Source organism: Eulemur rufifrons, chromosome 14, assembly GCF_041146395.1.
Source record: "Eulemur rufifrons isolate Redbay chromosome 14, OSU_ERuf_1, whole genome shotgun sequence".
Lineage (NCBI taxonomy): Eukaryota > Metazoa > Chordata > Mammalia > Primates > Lemuridae > Eulemur > Eulemur rufifrons.
This window is the reverse complement of record NC_090996.1, coordinates 7,907,326-7,925,045: the sequence shown is the minus strand read 5'-3', so window position 1 is coordinate 7,925,045 and position 17,720 is coordinate 7,907,326. Positions and strand designations below refer to the sequence as shown.

General features: G+C 37.7%; 1 protein-coding gene across 2 annotated transcripts in view; it reads right to left on the bottom strand.

Annotated features, from left to right (window-relative positions):
• BAZ1B (bromodomain adjacent to zinc finger domain 1B) overlaps nucleotides 1-17,720 on the bottom strand; it is a 73,619-nt gene that overhangs the window by 14,566 nt on the left and 41,333 nt on the right. For both annotated transcript variants that reach the window (XM_069486327.1, XM_069486326.1), the window contains exons 8-13: nucleotides 11,819-11,957; nucleotides 11,164-11,297; nucleotides 8,204-8,309; nucleotides 6,913-7,011; nucleotides 4,683-4,860; nucleotides 2,744-2,926 (exon numbers count right to left, since the gene is read on the bottom strand). In XM_069486327.1, coding sequence (XP_069342428.1) covers nucleotides 2,744-2,926; nucleotides 4,683-4,860; nucleotides 6,913-7,011; nucleotides 8,204-8,309; nucleotides 11,164-11,297; nucleotides 11,819-11,957 — 839 coding nt within the window. The remainder of the gene's footprint in view (nucleotides 1-2,743; nucleotides 2,927-4,682; nucleotides 4,861-6,912; nucleotides 7,012-8,203; nucleotides 8,310-11,163; nucleotides 11,298-11,818; nucleotides 11,958-17,720) is intronic.

The window sequence follows — 17,720 nt, the reverse complement described above, 5'->3', positions numbered from 1 at the left end:
CCACAACTAAGCTAAGAACAAGTCTCATCTGACAAGCTAAAAAGAGGTTACTTCACTGTGGGATTCAGTATTCAAAGGGAGGTTAATGAGAATACTACAGAGACTAGAAAATTCTCAGTGAGAAGAAAACATTGTTGCAGGAAAAGAAATGGCAAGGACAGATGTGATTCTTGGAAAGTTCTTGGAAAGATCACATCAATAAAGAGCCTCTTCTGGATAGAACTTGAGTTAAAACAAAACTCATGTAGTATTTAGCAAAGACTAAAAATTATGCCTAATGAGAAGAGATTTAGCAAAGGAGACTAGTTAACTGTCTTAGACATCTCTGATATCTTAGACATCATCTAAGTTACCTACCTACAATATAGCCATTTAAAAGAAATACAGAGGAAGGTAAGAACTAAATCCCAGCAAGATGACTTATATGTTAAGTCTCTGAGCCTAAATCATGAATTAAACCTTTATTTAAACAGAATTTTCATTCTCTGCCCTGCTTACCTCTTACCCAAAATGATCTTGGCCTCAAGAAGAAACACAGGGGGAACATGACAACTATGTACACATATCTGAGGAGCTTTAGAAAGGAGAATAGACTCATTTTATGTTTTGACAAGAACGAGCTGTCACTGAGAAAGAGGCCAGTTTTTAGTTCAATCTGAAATGGTCTATGCTGCCCTTCCCATGACCTGATTAATTCCTACTTATTCTTCAAATCCCAGCTTCTATTATCTCCTCTGGGAAGGTTTCTCTGATTCGCCCTGGGTATTCCTCACAGGTGAGGCTGAGTACTGCTCTTTCTCATCAGTACCCGTCATACTACTGTAATCATTGCCTGCCTGTCTCTTACACTCAAACTGAGTTCCTTGAAGGCAAACACTTGAGGGTTTTACTTATCTCTATAAAACCTCCAGACTTTGCAGTGACTGGCACAAGCAGACCTTTGCCAGATGCATGTGAAAGAAAGGAAAGAAGGGAGGGAGAGAGGGAAATCTAAAATTAGGGACAAGGGCTGGGCATGGTGGCTCACACCTATAAGCTCAGCACTTTGGGAGGCTGAGGTAGGAGACTGCTTGATGCCAGGGAGTTTGAGACCAGCCTGAGCAACACAGACAGACCCCGTCTCTACAAAAAAACAGAAATATTAGCCAGCCATGGTGGCTCATGCCTATAGTCCCAGCTACTCAGGAGGCTGAGCCAAAAGGATTGCTTGAGCCAAGAGTTTGAGGCTGTAGTGAGCCATGATGACGCTACTGCACTCCAGCCTCGGAGGAAGACTGTCTCAAAAAAATAAAAAATAGATGAATGGATAAACAAAATGTGGTACATACATGTGGTATAAGAAATATATCTGATCTGTGTCCCTGTTCTAAAACTCTCAGAATTTCAAGATAAGAGTGTCTTTTGTTATTCTGTTATTTATTTGTTATATTGTTATATTATTTCAAAGTTTTCGGATCACATCTGAGTTTATGCTATTGAGATGACTTAGAGTGGAGCCCCAAGATAGCCTGAGGATGGGGGACTGCTCACCAGAAAGACAAAGAGATCAGAGGGTTGGAACTTTCAGCTCTACCTACAAGCTCCTGAAAGAGGGAAGGGAGAAACCTGGAGATTAAGTTCTATAAAAACTCTTGAACAATAAGATTTGATGAGTTTCCAGATTGGTGAACATACCCAAAAGCTGGAAGTGTTCAGATGGAATACGAAAGCTCTGTGCACCCCATCTCCACCCCATGCCTTGCCCTATGCATCTCTTCCATCTGGCTGTTCCTGAGTTGTTCCTTTACAATCAATTGGTAAACCTAAGTAAAATGTTTTTCTGAGTTTTCTGGGGCATTCTAGCAAATTATCAAACCTAAGGAGGGGGTCATGAGAACCCTCAATTTACAGCTGGTACAGGTGACAGTCTTGTGGGACTGAGTCTTTTAACTTGCGGGAACTGATGCAAACTCCAAGTAGATTGTGTCAGAATTGAATTGAATTGTAGAACTAACTGATGTTGGCAGAGAATTCAAGAATTGCTTAGTATGAAAAAAACAAACATAATGTGGTGTCAGAAGCATACTCTAAGAAACTGTTTTCTTTTAACATACAATGGAATATTTCTCAGCCTTAAAAAGAAAGGCAGTTCCTGCACATGCAACATGAATGAACCTTGAAGACATTATACTCAAGTGAAATAAGCCAGTCTCAAAAGGACACATATTATATGATTCCACTTACATGAAGTACCTAGAGCAGTCAAATTCATAAAGACAAAGAAAATGGCGGTAGCCAGGCGCTGGGGGAAGGAGGAAATGTGGGGTTAGAGTTTACTGGGCAGTTTCAGTTTGAGAAGATGAGAGATTTTGAAGATGGATGGTGGTGATGCCTGCAGAACAATGTGAAAATGCCACAAAACTGTACACATAAAAATGGTAAACTGCATGCTGTGCATATTTTACCACAATTTAAAAAATATTTAAAAACCACCACCACCTTTTTGAAAAAAGAGAACCAAGCTCTGGTAAGGGGGGAGGGGCACACTCACTCTGACCACCATCCACAGTCCTAGAGGCAGGGCTATGCTCCACAGACCAGTTTGAAAACCACAAATTTAGTGGAAAGTGGCTTTAAAAAAAAAAAAGGAACACTGGTTCAGGGCACAGTGCTTACAATAGCTAAAAAGCATAGGGTTAGACTATTTTAAAACCTAAACACATTCATCTACACAATCATAAATGATAACTTCATAACTGAATACCTTTGCTTCCTCTGCCATTTTTTTCTCTTCATCCACTTCCTCAGTTTTTGCCGAATCTTCGCTCTGCAGTTTTCTTCTCTTTTGCTTCGGAGCCATGAAGCCTTGGAGAAATTTCTTTATGACACTAGCCTGAAGGGCAATCACACACTCACCAAAATCCTTCAGTTTCTCCAATGAAATGACCTACAGAATGATTTTAAAACTAGACTGAGAGAAGGCCAAGAGAAAGATGAAAGGAGTCCATTCTCAACTAAATTCAAATCAACCTGTCCTCAAATATCGAAAGAGCCATATAACATTAACTGTTCCTAAGTTCACTTCAGTGGCTTATGCACTGAAAAGTAGTTGATTACTTCCATTTCCCCAGTGATGAGACTGATGAACACTGAAATTTCCACTATTTAAGGGAGTGACATAATTCATTCATTATGTACTATGTGCAAGCTATAGTCTTAATGCACAAACTAAAAGAGAATCAAAATTTACTAACTTTCTGTCTAACTGAACATAATATGCTTTACACACTTGATCTCCTTTTAAGCCTCACATCTATCTAATGGATGAGGAAACAGAAGGTAAATCCCTTCAACAAAATCATGCTCCCAGCTGGGCACAGTGGTATATTCCTGTACAACCAGTTATTAGGGAGGCTGAGGCAGGAGGATCGCTTAAGACCATGAGTTTCAGGCTAAGATGTGCTATGATCATGCCTGTAAACAACCACTGCAGCTTGGGCAACATACTGAGACCTCTTTAAAATTTTTAAAAAAATAGAAATAAAAAACAAACAAAAACTAAAAAATTACATTCCTAAACACTGCACACACCATAGTATCTTGTTAGTCACATAAGACATGCCAATTACAAGATACCATTTCGTAGTCATAAAGAAAACGAAGAAAATAATGATAACTCAATGTCAGTAAGATGTAGGCTTAGATTTGGCATAGACTAGGCAATTAATAAATATTTGCTAAACAAAAATGTAAATGTGTAATATCTGAAACGGCAAAATCCTTTGGGTTGAATAGTTCTAAAAATCATTTAGAACCATAAAGATAGTTAATTTTTTTTTCCAGAAAATGTACCAAGAATGTATCACTAATTTTCAAAAACTGGATATATAACATGAATATATAATTTGCTAATTCTAATAGCAAAGAAATAGAAATACAGACTAAGAAAAAGAGTTGAAAAGTAGTTATAAATTCAGAAAAAACGGGATAGGATGCAACTGCTCGTTGGAAAATTACACAATTATAAGAATGCACATGCCATAGCACTTATGAATAATTTGAGAAGATCCACAAATATCAATGTCTGAAACTACTTGGACTTCATGATTTAAAATCAGTAAAAAACACTCTACAATAACTGATGTATGGTATTCTCCAATCTTCTCTCCAGCTTTGATACCTAAACCTACCTAATGTGAGGGTAAGGGGTCTCCTGAGAAGTTTCACCTATACCAATTAAGGGTCCTTCTGAGCAGTAAGTGATAGGACTGTAAAGAGGTCCACTGGACAGTATCAGTGATGCCCACCATAAATATAAGTCTACTAAGCTGACTGTGTGTGAAGAATGTGGACAAGCAGGATACAAGCATGTTTCACACTTGAAAGCACAGGCATCACAAGCGAAAGATATGTTAAAGGATGCTATGTCACTATGGCTCACAACTGGTGTTCATGCACCTTAATAGAAAAGCTCTTTCCAAACAAAACGTTTTGAGCCAACTATTTGGTTTTTCTGGATACCAGCAAAAAGATGACAGAGAGAAAGATATGTACATAAAGAACTTTTGGTTCCCCACACATCTTTCAAGACAAACCCAAACATGACTTCTAGGGTCATCCTGGGGAGTCAAGAACAGTGCCAGAGAATAACTCCAAATTGAGTTTTTCCATGAGTAACAGCTTTGAAAGGGTGTTTTCCTTACCCGGGCTTCAAATTCTGATGTTTCTTCTACATATCCAAGCCCTCCTTTTTGTAACCTCGTTGCAACTTCAATGAGATCACTACGAAGAAAGTTTAAGAGCTCTTGGTTGCCATCACAGGACTTTAGACCCAAATTTGGCTTCCGGGCCAGATGAATAGAGTGAATAATGTCCTGGTACCTAGGTGGGGTAAGAGAAAGGGGGAATAAAGGAACTTTTAAAGATGTTCTTTTAAATTTCAATTACTTGAATGATATGTTTTCTTTCTAGAAGACTTATTTAGAACTTTTTCATCTCTCTTTGGTGTTTCTTAATAGTCTCATCAGAGATATTTCTTACACAAAACTTCAAATTTCTCTTATTTCTTCATTCATTCTAAAACTACATTTATTTTCTTCTGTATATGATAGTTCCAGTATCTGAAGCATATTACTTTTCCTAGCACTCATTCACAGTGCCTGGTCTGTGTATTTTGTGACTTTTTCACCGTAAGTTTATTGGAATTTTATCCGTGGGAATTCTTTGTGGGCAGGTTTGAAGTTGTACTCCTCCAGACAGAATGTGTGTTTGCTTATGTCAACTGGAAGGAATTGCTACCAACCTGGGGTGACTTTAAATCACCTGCTTAGAATTCCTCACAATGTAAAGAAACACGAATTTTCATACAAAACCTACAAAAAGATTTTCAGAAGAATTCACCTTCACACTAGAAATTAACCCTTTGAGGCCCTCGCAATAAAGACTCCTTTTAAGACTCTCTATCCTGAGTGGGCCATAAGTGCTTTTTATGTTGTGGAACCATCACAACTATCTAATTCTAAAACATTTTCATCACCCCAAAAAGAAATCTCATATATGTTAAACAGTAATCCACAGTCTATCTCCACGGATTGGCCTATCTATTCTGGGTGTTTCATATAAATGGAATCATATGACATGTGGCCTCTTACGTCTCTGGCTTTTTTCACTTAGCATACTATTTTCTACGTTCATCCATACTGTAGTACACATCAGTACTTCATTCCTTTTTGTGGCTAAATAATATTCCATTGTTTGGATATAGCACATTTTGTTTATCTATCCATCAGTTGATAGACATTTACATTGTTTCCACTTTTTGGCTAGTCTCAATACTGACCGAACATTTCTGAACACCACCCATCTGGGACTGCGTTTGAAAGGCTGCCTAACAACAAAGAGGCTCACGGGTTTGGTGCACAGCATGCATTATTGACTGAAAAATTCTGCTACCCTGTATAAAGACGGTATAAATTTAAATATAATCATGATGTGCCCCCTGCCAAAAAATACCAAGCAACATGAATATAAAAGGGTTATAGACATTTAAAATATCTTTTTTATATCTTTTAATAGATAAGCAAAAAAAAAAAAGAAAGAAAGAAAGAACAGGAAAAATTTGGATTTTGAGACGAGAAGGTCTGCCATTTTTCCTCCTTTGCTGGCAAAGTAAACTCTCTTTCCTTCCTCCTCAAACTGCTTGTCCTCATTCTTCTGCCTCATGGACAAGTGCCAAGTTTTCAGTAACATTATTACAAGCACAGCAGTAGGATATGTATGTACTGGGGAGACTTAGTCACACCATTGACTACAATGAGTTTACTGCTGATGAAATTTCTAAGTCAATTTTACATATTCTGATTACATCATGTGCTTAACACTTATTGTTTCATAAGTGTAGATCCTAAGATTTATCCCAATGAACATGTGTATTAATACATATTCCTACCTTCAAGCAGATACTCTTCTTCTGTTATAAAGAATTTGGGGCTAGGCATAGTGGCTCATGCCTGTAATCCCAGCACTTTGGGAGGCCAGGAGGATCACTTGAGCCCAGGAGTTCAAGACCAGCCTAGGCAACACAGTGAGACCCAATCTCTACTAGAAATCTTAAAAATTAAAAAAAATTAGCCAGGTGTGATGTTGTATGCTTGTAGTCCTAGCTACTCAGGAGGCTGAGAAGGGAGGATCACTTGAACCCAAGAGTTTGAGACTACAGTGAGCCACTGCACTCCAGCCTGGGTGACAGAGTAAGATCTCTATTGAAAGAAAGAAAGAAAGAAGGAAGGAAGGAAGGAAGGAAGGAAGGAAGGAAGGAAGGAGAGAAAGAAAGAAGAAAAGAAAAGAAAAGAGAAAAGAAAACCGCAGATATTTATATCTAATGCTGAAGAGAAATAAGATGTGAGGAGTGAGGAGCAAGATGAAAACTGTTACCTCTTTTCTAGTCTGTCTTTAAGCTGACTTTCCCTTATTCCCTGAGGGTGAAGACAGTTTAGCAACTCATCCAGTTCCTTTTGACTATCACATAAAAACCTGCAGGGGAAAAACAGACCCGATTAACTCTGAGAAAAAAAAACAAAATCAAACACTAAGTAAGGGATCTAAGTTGGTAGTGGGAGTTGGGAGACCAGAATTCCAAACCTATTCACAGTCTAATATCTAAAAATAGAATAAATAATTTACTATTTCCATGAGGCCTGATGTTAACTTTATCCTACGACCTTGGGGCTAATGTTTCCTACTAAAATATAAAATGAAACAAATTTTATAAAGTTAATTGGCACACTTGTCCCTACACCTTCAAAGAGTAAACCTATACACAAAATTTTTTTTTTTTTTTTTTTTTGAGACAGAGTCTCGCTCTGTTGCCCGGGCTAGAGTGAGTGCCGTGGCGTCAGTCTAGCTCACAGCAACCTCAAACTCCTGGGCTTAAGCGATCCTACTGCCTCAGCCTCCCGAGTAGCTGGGACTACAGGCATGCGCCACCATGCCCGGCTAATTTTTTTTTTTGTATATATATTTTAGTTGTCCATATAATTTCTTTCTATTTTTAGTAGAGACGGGGTCTCGCTCTTGCTCAGGCTGGTCTCGAACTCCTGACCTCGAGCGATCCACCCGCCTCGGCCTCCCAGAGTGCTAGGATTACAGGCGTGAGCCACCGCGCCCGGCCTATACACAAAATTAAGATGAAATGTCATTAAGCCAAAGGCAATCACAGAATGCATTTAATGTAATCACAAAGTAGAAGGGGTCCTCTCCAAACCTAGCTCCCTGCTGAAAAGCAGAATTACAAATAAAAGACTAACGGCTATGCACACAATTTTTATTATTTAATAAATTTTAATTAGTGAATTGTTTTTATATATTTACATATAAACTATAAATTATTAAATTACTACATAAAAAATTAAGGAAAATCCTAAATACTTCTATTTCCAAACAGATATAAGAGAATTTCCACTGCTATCTAAGATCTATCATATCATATAATGTATACAAAGTTACATTATGGAAGGAAAAAAATCAAAATTCCAAAACTTAGAAAAGCAAGCATCTTCTTAACAAAAAAATCAGGTCTGCGAAAGCAATGAGTTTAGATATTCAAACATCACAGTAACAAAAAATGTTCTTAACATATAATTAACTCACTGGTGTCACTATATTAAATATTTTCTTAACATTTAAAAGGGTAAAGAAAGAGCAACCAGATGAATGCTCACGTTACCATAGGTTCTGTCCTTGTTTAGGTATGGTAGTCTCTACAGCAATTTCTGTTGCTGGTCCATGTTGTGTGTTCACGCTTGCATTTTTGCCCAAGTATGCTTTCTTACCTAAGAAAATGTTACATATTAGGTTGAATATAGTAAATACCCAATTGCTAGTTTCAAACCTCAGCAGTACCCAGTGCCAAACTCAACAACTAATAACACACAGGTTTCCTATTAAATATATTCACATGTCTAATACATGTTACTTTCTCTTAAATATCTTAAACTCGGGAGAAACGAGTGAACCCAGGAGTCTGAGGCCAGGCTGGGTAACATAGTGAGATCTCATCTCAAAAAAAAAAAAAAGAGTATCTTAAACACAGTGTGTACAGTTCAAAGTTTAAGAGTACCACTACTTAGAATGAAGAGGAATGAGTAAATAACTTTCTGTCAAAGCAAATGAAGAATTTACTTCTTTACATGATGTTAAGAGCAAAGGCACCTGTGAAGCAGTGATAACTAGAATATATAAACTACTACAGACTTATCTTTGGAGGCTTCTAATGTCAAATAATACAATTAACTTTTTTGTAAATCAGTTCCTATATACTAATACATGACCTTAACATAGATACATCTTAATCAAATTTATCAAAGCCTATTTTAGGCCACCACACTATTTGAGGCCTTCCCTAACACAATTGGTTCTCTCCTTTGCCCCCGTTCTCTCCTCCATAACCTGCAGCATCTTCTCTGCAATACTAACACAGAAACTTGTTTAGACTTTTCAGTTGGAAAATTTTAAAGAGATACTGCCATTAAGAAACTAGAAAACATGAAAGAACACCCATCAGGATGCTCTAGAAGTAAAGGGATGTGGATGCTCAATCTTCTCTCAGGGGCTGTAACTGTGTAGCCCTGATTTCCAAGGATGGTCACTAGGCTTTTGAAACATAAAATAACAAGTCCCTCATCCCACTGAAATCTCTCCCAAGTCTAAAGACCCTGCCTCTACAGTTACTACTCTCAAACATAACTGACTAATCTCAATATTTATAAAGTCTACCAAAACTAGACTTTTCTACTAAGTAACATACTCTATGCTCAATATAATTCAACATGAGAACATATTTGAAGTTTTTGGCTATATTTTATTAGTTAATTAATAGTTTTCTTATTTAACAATTTTGTGAGTTCCAAGTGTGGGTTAGGAGTTTCTCTAAAATGAAGAACCACATTCAAAAAAGGATTTCTCAGAGAAACACAATAATCTAATATTGAACAAACAAATTTTATTAAGTTATAGAAAGTAGAACTGGAAGAAAGGAAGGAACCCGGTGGATCACCTAACCCAGTGGATCCCAACAGGGAGGGCCTCCCCAGGGACATTTGGCAATGTCTTGAGACATATATGGTTTTCACTACTGGCATCGAGTGGGCAGAGGTCCAGGGTCCTCCTAAATGTCCTACAATGTGCAGGACAGGCTGGGCGTGGTGGCTCACGCCTGTAATCCTGGCACTCTGGGAGGCCGAGGCTGGTGGATTGTTTGAGCTCAGGAGTTCGAGACCAGCCTGAGCAAGAGGGAGACCCCGTCTCTATTAAAAAAAATAGAAAGAAATTATATGGACAACTAGGCCGGGCGCGGTGGCTCACGCCTGTAATCCTAGCACTCTGGGAGGCCGAGGTGGGCGGATCGTTTGAGCTCAGGAGTTCGAGACCAGCCTGAGCAAGAGCGAGACCCCACCTCTACTAAAAATAGAAAGAAATTATATGGACAGCTAAAAATATATATACAAAAAATTAGCCGGGCATGGTGGCGCATGCCTGTAGTCCCAGCTACTCGGGAGGCTGAGACAGGAGGATCGCTTGAGCTCAGGAGTTTGAGGTTGCTGTGAGCTAGGCTAACGCCACGGCACTCACTCTAGCCTGGGCAACAGAGTGAGACTCTGTCTCAAAAAAAAAAAAAAAAAAAAAAAAAGAAATTATATGGACAACTAAAAATACATATAGAAAAAATTAGCCGGGCATGGTGGCGCATGCCTGTAGTCCTAGCTACTCGGGAGGCTAAGGCAGGAGGATCGCTTGAGCCCAGGAGTTTGAGGTTGCTGTGAGCTAGGCTGATGCCCTGACACTCTAGCCTGGGCAAGAGAGTGAGACTCTGTCTCAAAAAAAAAAAAAAAAAAAAAAAAAAAAAAATGTGCAGGACAGCTCCCATTACAAACACCCAAAATGTCAGCAACACTGAAATTGAAACAACCTGGTCTGACCCAAGCATCTTGTTTTAAATTAAAATTTTTTTAATTTCTTTCTTGAAATATATTCAATAAATGTATAATTCTAGAAAGAATATGAATATATATATTCAGAAAAGTATACTTTTTTATTTCACAAACTGCACACTCCAATATAATCAACACTCAGATCAAGAAAAAGAACATTATCAGTGCCCCTATATGACCCCTTCACGGTCACTTTAGTTAGACATATGCTGTTTCTTCTCACTAGGATTTTAGTTAAATGACATTTAGAGCTTATCTGTCTTGTTTCCTGCTATATCCCCCGCACATGAAAAACTGACAAGAGATACTCCATAAATACTAAATAAATGAATTTAAAAAGTAGAGGAAGAGGACATATAAATCTGCCTTCTTGGCCCTCTTTCTTCAATTTCAGCCCTCAAAGCACCTACAAAAAGGTTTCTAAGGGACAAAGTTTGAAAACTGCTCCTATAATATCTAATAACAAAACATCCTAATATTCAAGCTCTTTATCTTCTCACACTGTGCCTGGAACAAAGTTGGTAATCAAATGTTAGTTTCTCTCCTCTTTATGCATTTCACATCCACCTACCCTCACTCAAATACATCTAGCTAAGAAGGCAGTAAAGAAAATCTGCAAATGGAAAAGGTGACGGAGGAAAGGCGGTCCTTAACATTGAGTCTACTTGAGTAGGGCAAAAAACTAAGAACTACTCACTGCGAGGACAGTAATCCTCATCAGGGGAGTTTGCATGGTCTTTGCGGTGATGGTTGAATCGGTAGTCAATGCTGTCATGTACCCAGCCTTTTTCAATGAATAATCCTGGAACTTCATCTGAGAAGAGCCAGTATCTACAAATCACAACCATGTATTAATAAGATAATGGACTGCAGGATGATTTTACTGTTGGAGATAACTACAGATTATCACTGAGCATTCATATCCACAGCTGACAGAATTCCTCCTTTGTTCAGAACTCCAGACAAACATCATAAGGTAAAGCAAGATACCAAAATTCTTGGAATTTGAGACTAGTTTAATGTTTCTAATTTTTAAACTTCTAATATTTCTCTAAGTTCCACATAATGTATGCATTTAAAATATATTACCATTTTTAAAGACCTCTATTTGGATTAGTTTACCTAATGCCATAATTTAAGCATACATGTGGTATCTTCAAGGGCTAGAGCACGTCTTCTTTAATTTTGCAACTCCAGCATTTGGCACAGTTAGTATTCAACAAACATGTGATGAGAATAGGAAAACTGAAAAAGGATGCTTGTCTATTCTTAGTACTTTCTTTAGATAGTTTCATAACTAATAACAATATAATAGTCCTACAACATAACAAAAATTAAGTTTAGTAACTTACCTATTATGGTTTCGATCTGTACCAATAGGCGTCCTACGCATGACTAGTTTTGCCCTGGCAATTCCCTCCTGGAAAGCCTTCTCAGCAGCTGCTTTGTGCTTTCGTATTCGTTCTTCTTCAGCTTCACGTTCTAATTTCACTGTTACAGATATAAAGACTCAGTTAGATTTTTTTCCTAGTAAATCCCACTCACAAATTAAATAAGCTATACAGCAAAAAGTTGCCAGTATAAAGCAGATGTTCATCAAATCTCAGTTTCCTTCTCCTAATTCTAATCTAAGAAACGACGTGTAAGGCCAGCAATTTCTACCCGGTCTTCCTATACTACTCCAATTTTGGTGAAGTCTTAACCCTCAACTCAATGCAAAATCTCTTTATCTCCAAAGTTTAGCTTCCTATTTTAAACATTCCTAAAGAAATATTCATAACAGTTCATAAATGGGACTAACTGAAACATCTTCTGACATGTGCACTCACAGGATATTAAAAGAGAGCAGGATAAATAACACTAATAAAATAGCTATTTTGGCCTGAGCAAGAGTGAGACCCCGTCTCTACTAAAAATAGAAAGAAATGATTTGGACATCTAAAAATATATATAGAAAAAAATTAGCTGGACATGGTGGCGCATGCCTGTAGTCCCAGCTACTTAGGAGGCTGAGGCAGAAGGATTGCTTAAGCCCGGGAGTTTGAGGTTGCTGTGAGCTAGGCTGACGCCATGGCACTCTAGCCAGGGCAAAAGAGCGAGACTCTGTCTCACAAAAAAAAAAAAAAAAAATAGCTATTTTGAAATAAAACATATTTTAATCCTAAGGAATCTGACAGTGATTCAGCCTAATAGACTTGGATGAGAAGAAAAAAGAACTAAGAAAGCAAGGGCAGGGAAGCAATTGTGGTTAATAATTATTATACACTGAATACCAATTGTCTATTCAATGAGTCACTCTTGTTAATGAAGAAAAAATTAATTATTTCTGATCATTCATTAAATGGGTTTATTTTATTCAAACAGAAATTTCCCTCAACAACAAAAGCAGCTCAATAATCTTGCCTTTTGAGGTTTTTTTCCCCACGGCTGATACTATAAGGTATAGAGCACTGTTTACAATGCCAGAATGTCCCACCCTGATATCACATCTACTAATGATAACATCTATAACATGGTGAGAATCTGCAAAATGCATCTATCTAAAGATGTTATTTTAAAAATTTAAGATAAATCCCACTTATTTAAAACTAAAATGGAATTTGTTACCTTTGATAAACCATTTACTAGCTTGAATGGAACTCTGTTTGCAACAACGGTTATGGTAGAGAACAGTGCAAAGGTAAATAATAAAGACACACAGTAATGGCCCAGGTACGATCAAGGAAATGCTGATTCTCATGAGGACACAAACAAACAAAAATGAATCAGCTTAGGTTAAGTCACCAAAAGAAAACCAAGTTTAGTTTCAGAGGTTACAGCACTAAATTAGATGTCCAAAGACCTGAACTCTAAATCAAATACTGACCTTGGTAAAATATTAATATTCTGTCCTTTGTTTCTATATAAATAATAGCATCTTCCTTTCATTTCTCCTATGTTAAGATAAATATAAAACATAGAGGAACACTTCAGAAATTCAAGAAGAAATTACATTTCAGGTAAAACACAGCTGAAGTGTGATATATGTAAAGTTAACCTACATGCTGCTTTATCTGGAAAGCAGTCATACTTTATAGGTCTTTAAATGAAAAGTACATATATATATTCATGCACACTATGCACATATGTATAAAAACATTTCAATAGCCTTAAGCAGTATAAACTAGAATCTGTTTTGAAAGAAACGTGTTTTCTAATGAAAGAACTATTCAAGTAACAAGGTTGTTTGACTTAATCTAAAAGCTCCAACATGAAAGACTAATTCTAGGTATTTATCTAATACTTTACATTTGACTTTGACAAATAAACAGTATTTACCATCTTCATTTTATAAGCTGGAAACTTTCATCATGAGATTGGAAACTATAACAGTAATCAAAATAGTTTCATCTTAAGGACAAAAAGAACTGTAAGAAAAATCTGAATCTAAATAATTTTTTTTCCTTAAGAGATGGGTGGGGTCTTGTTCTGTGGCGTAGGCTGGAATACAGTGGCACGATCATAGCTTACTATAGTCTCCTGGGCTCTAGTGATCCTCCCACCTTAGCCTCCTGAATAGCTGGGACTACAGGGACACGCCACCATGCCCAGTTGAATTTTAGATTTATAGCTCATAATGGAATGGATATAGCAATTCTAAAACTAATTATGTGTACAGTGCAAGATTAATCTAATAAGTAAATACGGATATTGATGGTTGCCAGGTTTCTCATGATGCAAGAAGGGAGACACAAATATGGAATGAACGATGGCAAACAAGAACCCTTGGATGTCAAGATTTATTTAGAAATAAATTTAATAAAAGAAGTACAAAATTTATACTCTGAGAACTACAAAATACAAATAGAAAATGAAAGAAGATCTACATAAATGGATAAAAAAATCTCATGTTCATGGATCCGATCAGAAGACTTAACATAGTTAAGATGGCAATAATCTCAAAACTGATCTACCAAACCGATCCAAAGTAAAACCAAGAGATTTAACACAATCTCTACCAGAATCCCAGATGGTCTCTTTGTAGAAACTGACATAGGTGATTCTAAAATTCATCTGGAATTGCAAGAGACCCAGAATAGTCAAAACAATCTTGAAAAAGAACAAGTTGGAAGACTCACATTTCTCCATTTTGAAACTTACCACAAAGCAATCAAGATAGTGTAGGATCAGCATAAAGATTAACACAGAGATCAACGGAATGGAATTCAGAGTCCAGAAAAAATGATTTTTGACAAGGGTGCCAAGTCCATTCAATGGGGAAAGATTAATCTTTTCAACAAATGATACCAAAACAACTAGACAAGCACATGAGAGAGAATAAAGCTGGACTCTTAACTTAACTATAAAAATTAACTCAATGAATCAAAGATCTAAACGTAAGAGCTGAAACTGTAAGACGTTTAGAAGAAAATATAGGAGTAAATCTTTATGACCTTGGACTTGGCAATGAATTCTTAAATGTAACATGAAATCTATTAGCAACAAAAGAAAAAATAGATATACTGAACCTTATCAAAATTAAAAACTTTTGTGCTTTTTATAATACTATCAAGGAAGCGAAAGGACAACATATAAAATGGGTGAAAATAATTACAGGCCATGTACCTGATAGGAAGTTGTATCTAGAATATATAAAGAACTCTTAAAACTTTGGCCAGGTTTGGAGGTGCACACCTGTAATCCTAACACTCTGGGAGGACTGCTTGACCTCAGGAGTTCAAGACCAGCCTGAGCAACAGCGAGACCCCGTCTCTACTAAAAATAGAAAAATTAGCTGGGTGCAGTGGCATGCGCCTGTAGTCCCAGCTACTCAGGAGGCTGAGGCAGGAGGATCACTTGAGCCCAGGAGTTTGAGGTTGTTGTGAGCTAGTTTGTCACCATGGCACTCTAGCCCAGGCGACTTGGCGAGACACTGTCTCCAAAAAAAAAAAAAGATAAAGAATTCAATTTAATAATGGGCAAAAGATCTGAATTAACACTTCAACACTTCTCCAAAGATATGCAAATGACCAACAGACACATGAAAAACTGCTCATCATCATCAGCTGCCAAGGAAATGCAAATCAAAACCACAATGAGGCCGGGCGCGGTGGCTCACGCCTGTAATCCTAGCACTCTGGGAGGCCGAGGCGGGTGGATTGCTCAAGGTCAGGAGTTCGAGACCAGCCTGAGCGAGACCCCGTCTCTACTAAAAATAGAAAGACATTATATGGACACCTAAAAATCTATATAGAAAAAATTAGCCGGGCATAGTGGCGCATGCCTGTAGTCCCAGCTACTCGGGAGGCTGAGGCAGTAGGATCGCTTAAGCCCAGGAGTTTGAGGTTGCTGTGAGCTAAGCTGACGCCACGGCACTCACTCTAGCCTGGGCAACAAAGTGAGACTCTGTCTCAACAACAACAAAAAAAAAAAAAAAAAAAAAAAAAACCACAATGAGATACCAATTCACACACACTAGGATGGCTGTAGTCAAAAAGTCAGATAAGAGCCAGTGGAGGGCTCTCTGGGAGGCCGAGGTGGGTGGATCCTTTGAGCTCAGGAGTTTGAGACCAGCCCGCACAAAAGCAAGACCCCATCTCTACTAAAAATGGAAAGAAATTAGCTGGACAACTAAAAATATATAGAAAAAATCAGCTGGGCATGGTGCCGCATGCCTGTAGTCCCAGCTACTCGGGAGGCTGAGGCAGTAGGATTGCTTGAGCCCTGGAGTTTAAAGTTGCTGTGGACTAGGTTGACGCCATGGCACGCTAGCCCGGGCAACAGAAGGAGACTCTGTCTCAAAAAAACAAAACAAACAAACAAACAAACAAACAAAAAAGTAAGATAACAAGTGTTGGTGAGGAGGCAAGAAAAATCAGAACCCTCATATGTTGCTGGTGGAAATGTAAAATTATGCAGCCACTTTGGAAAACAGATTGGTAGTTTCTCAAATGGTTAAATATGACCACATGACCCAACCATTCCATTCCTAGGTATTTACCTAAGAGAAATGAAAATATATGTCTACACAAAAAGTTGTACACAAATGTTCATAGCGGCATCATTCATATTTGCCAAAAGGTAGAAACAATCTAAATGTCTATCAACTGATGAACAATAAACAAAATGTGGTATATCCAAACAACGGACTATTATTCAGCCATAAAAAGGAATGAAGCACTGGTACATGCCAAAAGATAGATGAACCTTGAAAACATGCTAAATGAAGAAAAGCCAGACATAAAAGGCCACATATCATATTATTCCATTTATATGAACTATCCAGAATAGGTAACCCATAGAGACAGAAAGCAGACTGGTGGCTGCCAGAACTGGGGACAGGGGAACAGAATGACTTTTGTGTTTTCTTTTGAAAATGTTTTGGAAGTAAATAGAGGTGGGTCTTTTGTGACTGGCTTCTTTCACTTAGCATAAATGTTTTACAGGCTAAAACAAGACTGAACCTTGAAAACATTATGGTAAGTGAAAGAAGCCAGTCACAAAAGACTATATATTATATGATATTTATAGGCAAGTTTATACAGACAAAAAAAGTAGACTGGTGACTGCTTTGGGCTGGGGAGGATAGACAGTTGGGGTGATGACGGCTAAAGGGTACAAGAGTTTCTTTCTTTTTTTTTTTTTTTTAACCCAATCCTTTTGAGTTTGTAACAGAGTTTCTTTCTGAGGTGATAAAAACTTTACAAAATTGACTATGGTGATGGCTACACATAGCTGTGAATATATTTTTAAAATATTGAATTGTACACAATAAATGAATTGTATAGCATGTGAATTATTTAATAAAGTTTTTTTTTTAAAAGTTCAGATTTAATGGTGCCATCAAAGCCCAAAATTTTTAAGTTCTTAAATTATAATAGGGGTCAGGGGTGTTGGCTCACACCTGTAATCCTAGCACTCTGGGAGGCCAAGGTGGGAGGATCGCTCAAGCTCAGGAGTTCGAGACCAGCCTGAGCAAGAGCGAGACCCCATCTCTACCAAAAACAGAAAAATGAGGGGAGGATGGAGTGGGGGAGGAAGAGTAGCCGGGCATGGTGGTATGTGCCTGTAGTTCCAGCTACTTGGGAGGCTAAGGCAAGAGGATTGTTTGAGTCTAGGAGTTTGAGATTGCAGTGAGCTATGATGATGTCACTGCACTCTAGCCTGGGCAACAGAGCAAGACCCTGTCTCAAAGAAAAAAAGAAAGAAAGAAAGGAAAAAAAAAAAAAAAAATATATATATATATATATATATATATAAAAATAGGAGCAAGAT